This window comes from Sinocyclocheilus anshuiensis, unplaced genomic scaffold (assembly GCF_001515605.1).
Source record: "Sinocyclocheilus anshuiensis isolate Anshui unplaced genomic scaffold, SAMN03320099.WGS_v1.1 scaffold147, whole genome shotgun sequence".
Classification (NCBI taxonomy): Eukaryota; Metazoa; Chordata; class Actinopteri; order Cypriniformes; family Cyprinidae; genus Sinocyclocheilus; species Sinocyclocheilus anshuiensis.
This window is the reverse complement of record NW_015549585.1, coordinates 325,072-331,509: the sequence shown is the minus strand read 5'-3', so window position 1 is coordinate 331,509 and position 6,438 is coordinate 325,072. Positions and strand designations below refer to the sequence as shown.

The following is a 6,438-nucleotide window of genomic DNA, read 5'->3' as shown; positions in this document are numbered from 1 at the left end:
ATTTCTTTTTGATAATCATAAGAAATGATTCTTGAGCAGCAAATCAGCATATTAGAATGATTTCTGAAGGATCATGTGACACTGAAGACTGGAGTAATGATGCTGAAAATTCAGCTTTGATCATAGAAATAAATTACATTTTAAAATATATTCACATAGAAAACAGTTATTTTTATTTGTAATAATATTTAACCGTTTTTACTGTATTTTTGATCAAATACATGCAGCGCTGGTGAGCAGAAGAGACTTCTTTCAAAAACATTTTAAAAATCTAAGATACAAATCCAATACAATATTTCATATTTTAATATCCTTCATGTTGAGTTTGAATTGACGGATCAGATAAAATCATATTGGCAACTCTTAGGTTTTGCTTTGAGAAAGTTACATAACTTCAAACAATTTATTCATATTTACAACCCTATGATAATAAATACAAACAAATTATAATTATGGTGTTTTTCTTTTTACGTGTTCTTGTAAACTATCTGGTAAACATCTACCAAGTGTTTGTGTTTGTTGTTTGCCGGTGCTGATCGGTCTGGCTGGGTTTCAGTAACGAGTGCCAAATCCACGAATCTCCAGTTTAGAGATTGGTTTCTCATCGGTGAACTGAGCGCGGTGGATTCGAGAGCTGGGACTGCCCACCTTACTGAGCCAGTACTTCCTGTAGATCACACACAGACAGACAAAACATGCTAAACAACAGGGCATTTAATGTCACATGGACTAGTTTTGAGACACTTTTTATACCCTTTTTTTCATACACAACACAAGACAGGGAATCACTATTGTTTTAGTTTCATTGAGATACTATTATCTTTTTTTTTTTTTTTTAATAAATTTTTATTTTTGTATTTTATTTTTTTCATTTTAATTTTAGCAAAAATTTTAGTAATTTAGTTATATGTTTTTGCCGTGTTATTTTGCATCATTGGGATACTATTATCGCTTATATTAATATTTCGAATTAGTTTTTATTTTTGTATTTTCTGTTTTAATTTTAATTGTACTTACATTTTTTGTAAGTTTGTTGTATGTATTTGCCATTTTTATTAGTTTTTTTTTTTTATATGTCTATATATGTTTTATTAAATGTTTATTTAAGTTTTAGTTATTTCAGTATATCAACTTAAACTAAATGAAACTGAGAAATGTTGCATTGGAAACGTCTCGGTTACGTATGTAACCCTCATTGCCTGAAGGTCGGTCACTCTCGACATCACGTTGGTGATGACTGACGAATTGGGATCCCTACCAACACGCCACAGGTCCTGCCCCCTCCAGTGCGTAGCGTGTAGGCCTCCTGATCCTTCCTATAAGGCAGACGATAGGACCGGGCTCTACACAGAGAAGGTTGACTACAGCTGTTCCTCGCAACCCAACAGTAGGACTTGGATAACACTGGGAAGTATGCCCTTCCATTTGGAAGAGGACACACTGTGGAGTCACCTCCTCCCAGGGGGGGTTAAGTGACATTTACTCACGTGGAGTAACCCCGAGGGGCCCTACTGCACATGGAAGTCTCTGAGATGGCTCATGGCTGCATCATTTAGAGATGGCAGAACGTGGTCTGCCAGGGGAAACACGGCCCTAGTAATTGTACCATGGAAATACACATATGGGATCACAACCGGGTCACTCATATGGGCACTAGCCTCACACCAGATTTCAGGAATTCATTGGCTGAAAGGCCTGGCGCCGGACGATCCGCCACGTATGGCCTCCAGAGTGTTGGAGGACTTGACAGGGTCTGCCCGGTCAGGGGACTCTCTGAAAAAACTAGGTGTCCAGGACGCCACAAGCCGACTCTGAACCGGGCCTCTCAGTGCCACGACCCATTTGAGGTGAGAACACAGGAGGAAACCGATTCGACACACAGGCTATAGAACCTAGCGAATGTGTTAGTAGTCGCCCAGCCCGCAGCTCTACAAATGTCTGCTAGCGAGGCACCACGAGCCAGCGCCCAGGACGATGCGACACCCCTAGTGGATTGAGCACGCAGCGTGAGTGGGCAGGGCACACCTTGTGCTTCGTAGGCCAAAGTGATGGCATCCACTATCCAGTGGGCCATCCTCTGCTTGGAGACAGCCTTCCCCTTCTGCTGTTCTCCGTAACAGACAAAGAGCTGTTCTGAGGTCCTAAAGCTCTGAGGTCTATCCACGTACTGTCGCAGTGCGTGTACAGGACAGAGCAAAGCTAGGGCTGGGTCTGCCTCCTCCAGGGGCAGCGCTTGCAGGTTCACTACCTGGTCCCTGAAGGGAGTGGTAGGAACCTTGGGCACGTAGCCGGGCCTCAGCCGGGTGCCTCAGTGTTGCACTGGAATCAGCCGGCCCAAACTCAAGGCACGATTCGTCGACCGAAAATGCCTGCAGGTCCCCCACCTTCTTGATCGAGGCCAATGCAGTCAGGAGTAGGGTTTTCATAGAAAGAGACTTCAACTCGACTGACTGCAAAGGCTCGAAGGGGTCAGCTTGTAGGGCTCTTAGCACCAATGCCAAATCCCAAGAGGGTAGGGAGGGAGGCCTAAGAGGGTTTAACCCCCTGGCCCCCCTAAGAAACCTGACGACCAGATCGTGCTTCTCCACCGACCTCCCCTCTACGGGGTCGTGATGGGCAGAAATAGCATCAACGTAAACCTTAAGAGTGGAGGGGGACAGCCTACACTCCAACTCTTGCTGCAAGATGGAAAGCACGGCTCTGATTGAACATCTCCGGGGGTCCTCCTGGTGGGAGGAACACCATTCGACGAACAGGTTCCACTTCAGTGCATAGGCCCGTCTCGTGGACGGAGCACGTGCTGAAGCGATAGGGAGAGCTACCTCCTGGGGTAGGTCACTTAGAACCTTCACGTCCCATCCAGGGACCACACATGGAGTTTCCACAGGTCTGGACGTGGGTGCCAGAGGGTGCCCCGTCTCTGAGAAAGCAGATCCTTCCTCAGAGGAATCGGCCAGGGAGGGGCTGTTGCGAGGAGCATGAGTTCCGGGAACCAGGTCCTGTTGGGCCAATATGGAGCCACTAACAAGACCTGCTCCTCGTCCTCCCTGATCTTGCACAGTGCGAGCAGGCTCACTGGGGGGAACGCATATTTGTGCAGGTCCCGGGACCAGCTGTTTGCCAGTGCGTCCATGCCGAGCGTTGCCTCAGTTAGGGAGTAGAACCACTGGCAGTGGGTGGTTTCTGGAAATGCCTACAGGTCTACCTGAGCAACTCCGAACCGTCTCCAGATCAGCTGAACCACCTGAGGGTGGAGTCTACACTACCCTGGAAGTGCTGCTCGAGACAGCTCGTCGGTTACCCGATTGAACACTCCTGGGATGTGGATGGCACGAAGGGACCTCAGATGCTTCTGACTCCAAAGGAGGAGGTGGCGGGCGAGTTGCGACATGCAATGTGAGCATAAACCGCCTTGCCGGTTGATATACGCAACAGTCGCATTGTTGTCCGTGCGAACCAGAACGTCCCTGCCCCGAAGGCGCCCTCTGAAATGGCTCAGGGCAAGGCGTACTGCCAGCAACTCGAGGCAGTTGATATGCCAACGCAGTTGCGGACCCGTCCAAACCCCTGATACTGCGTGCCCCCGTTGTGCGTGGCCCCCAGTCGGGGGCCGAGGCATCCGTGAAAATCACAGCATGCCTGGATACCTGTTTCAGGGGCACTCCTGCCTGAAGGAACGAGGGATCTGACCACGGGCTGAAGGTTCTGCGGCAGGCCGGTGTAATCTGAACCCGGTGAGTACCGCGTTCAGCACCGACTGAGCACATTCCTGGGTGCGGCGTGCTGTCTGGCTGACCGAATCCAACTCCATGCCGAGAAAAGAGATCCACTGCGTTGGCACGAGTTTGCTCTTTTCCCAGTTGATCCGAAGACCCAACTGGCTGAGGTGTCTGAGGTCCCTGTGTGCGCACAACTGATTGCGAGACTGTACGAGTATGAGCCAGTCGTCGAGATAGTTGAGGATGCGCACCCCCCATTCTCTCAAAGGAACAAGGGCTGCCTCCACGACTTTGGTGAAGACGCGAGGCGACAGGGACAGCCCGAAGGGCAGGACCTTGTACTGATATGCCCGACCCTCGAACGCGAACTGCAGCAGTGGCCTGTGCCGCGGGAGGATCAAGACATGAAAGTACGCATCCTTCAGGTCGATCGCTGCAAACCAATCTCGGGGATGGATGCACTCGAAAATGCGTTTCTGCGTCAATATCTTGAAAGGCAGCTTGTGAAGTGCATGGTTCAAAACTCGCAGATCCAAGATCGGTCGTAACCCACCGCTTTTCTTGGGCACAATGAAGTAAGGGCTGTAAAACCCCGACCTCATATCGGCTGGAGGGACCGGCTCTATCGCGTCCTTCGCCAGCAGGACTGCGATTTCCGCACGCAAGACAGGGGCATCGATAGCCTTTACTGAAGTGAACCGGATGCCCCTGAAGTTGGGGGGACGCCAGGCAAATCACCCGTGTTGCTCTTTTAGAGATTGCTCTAATAGTGCTGAAGCACGCAGGGGAGCTGGCCACCGCACACTCCAAGTGTGGCTGTCTGCACGAAAGACGATCTTTCTTTCTCTCCGTGAGACCGTGACCACCTCTGCAACGCCGTAACGCCCGCACTCGCTCTTGCAATCACTTGAAGAGGAGAGCAGTAGTGATGCACCACCGCTCAGCTCCGAAGCGAAAAGATGAATTAATGCGGTGCACTTGCTGCCTCTTATACCCGCGCTGCGGGGTGTGGCAGCCAGATGCAAAATCCGCATGCCAAGGTCCATTGGCTCGTTTAGTTACACTCAAAGTGGATTGGTCTCTCTGGCGAGATCCCAATTCGTCGGTCATCACCGACGTGACGTCGAGAGTGACTGACTGAAAGGGAACTATTTTTTTTATAATGCTAAAAAAATGTTATAAACTATATATTTTTATTTAGTTTTAGCATACCAACTTTATGAATACTTTAAAAAAAATTAATTCATTAATATAAAAAAAACTACATTTAAGTGAAATTGACTCACTTTAACAAAGATTCAAATCAGAACAACATTAAACAGTAAATAATTGTCTTTTTATTGTTTGCTGTCTTTCTACTTTGTTCTTTTTTTTAGTATTTGAAACTTTTTCACAAATGAAGGTTTACGTTTCTTCCATTTACATGTGTGATTATGATATTCACCCACCAAAATTACCATGATCACAAGGTCAGAAACCTGGAGGTTCAAATTATTCACATGACATCTTCTTAAACTAAAGGATGAATATTATTAATTTTTTAAACAATTAAAAACATCCATCCAAAATGTAGAGGTGAAAAGTTGTTCAAGAGTTTCAGGAAAAGAAGAATGCAAGGATCCGTCTCAAATTAAAAAAATGTAAGATACTTTTATGATGCTTTCATATAAATTTTGGATCTCCATTCACTTTCATTATAAGAAAACATCTCTGTCTTCCATAAAAGTAAGAGAAGCATAAGAAATGCTAAAGAAACTCCATCAGGAGGACAAACGGCATAAATTTTCTTCTCTTTCTCAAAAACAAGGGCGCGGTGCACACACACACTCACACACACACACACACACACACACACACACACACACAAACACTCTCTCTGACTGTAGCCGGACAGTCATGCAGGATCACTCATGCAGTTTTCCTCAGAGGCTGTAAATGCATTATTCTCCCAGTGGGCCGCAGCAGGGGCTGATCTCATATTGGATAAGAGAGAGTGTGCTCAGACCATCTGCATGGCTGCCCAATATTCAGCTCATAATGGGCTGCCAGGAAGAGGAGGAGCCCGTGTCAAAGAGAACAGCCACAATCTCTATAGCAAGTGCAGTGCAGGAACGGCCCGTGATAAAGAAAGATTGTGTTCTGAGCGCTGGGAATGACGGATTACAGATGGATCCGGGTTATTCTGAGGTTATCAGCCGTTACGGCAAAATCAAGAGCGTTGTTTTGGACAGAAAGCCTCGAGTTTCGTCAGGGTGCGGTTCACTCAATACTGAGGAAATCCAGCCCTGACAGAGGAAAAGACACTTTACATGGATAGGCATCACGTTACTGTTTAAGCAGTAAAAACACAAACACAAAATCCACTTAGAGAGAGAACTATATGATAGAGAAACAACACAGAAAAATGGCTTTAAAACTTATTTTCACTCAGAAATTTCACAAACCCTCTCAAAATGCTGAATTTTGCCTCACTAAAGAGGTGACTTTCTCAATTATATCCAACAATTAATTAATAAATAATGCAATACTTTTGACAATATGTTCATATTCAATTAATTTCAGTAAATTATTTATTTTATAAAAGATATAACCAAAAATAGAAACAGATACTTTAAATGTTCATTTATAAAAAATACATAACAATAATTTAAATTTTAAAAGAATAAATTTATTTGAAAACAACACACCTTTCTATAGCAACCCAATTATATCCAAAAAC

The 6,438-nt window shown here is 45.8% G+C and overlaps 1 protein-coding gene across 2 annotated transcripts in view; it reads right to left on the bottom strand.

The window, feature by feature from the left end:
• Positions 1-269: 269 nt before the first annotated feature.
• The window catches only part of acyp2 (acylphosphatase 2, muscle type), a 21,508-nt gene continuing 15,339 nt past the window's right edge, over positions 270-6,438 (bottom strand). For both annotated transcript variants that reach the window (XM_016446318.1, XM_016446317.1), the window contains exon 4: positions 270-667. In XM_016446318.1, coding sequence (XP_016301804.1) covers positions 553-667 — 115 coding nt within the window. In that variant the 3' untranslated portion in view covers positions 270-552. The remainder of the gene's footprint in view (positions 668-6,438) is intronic.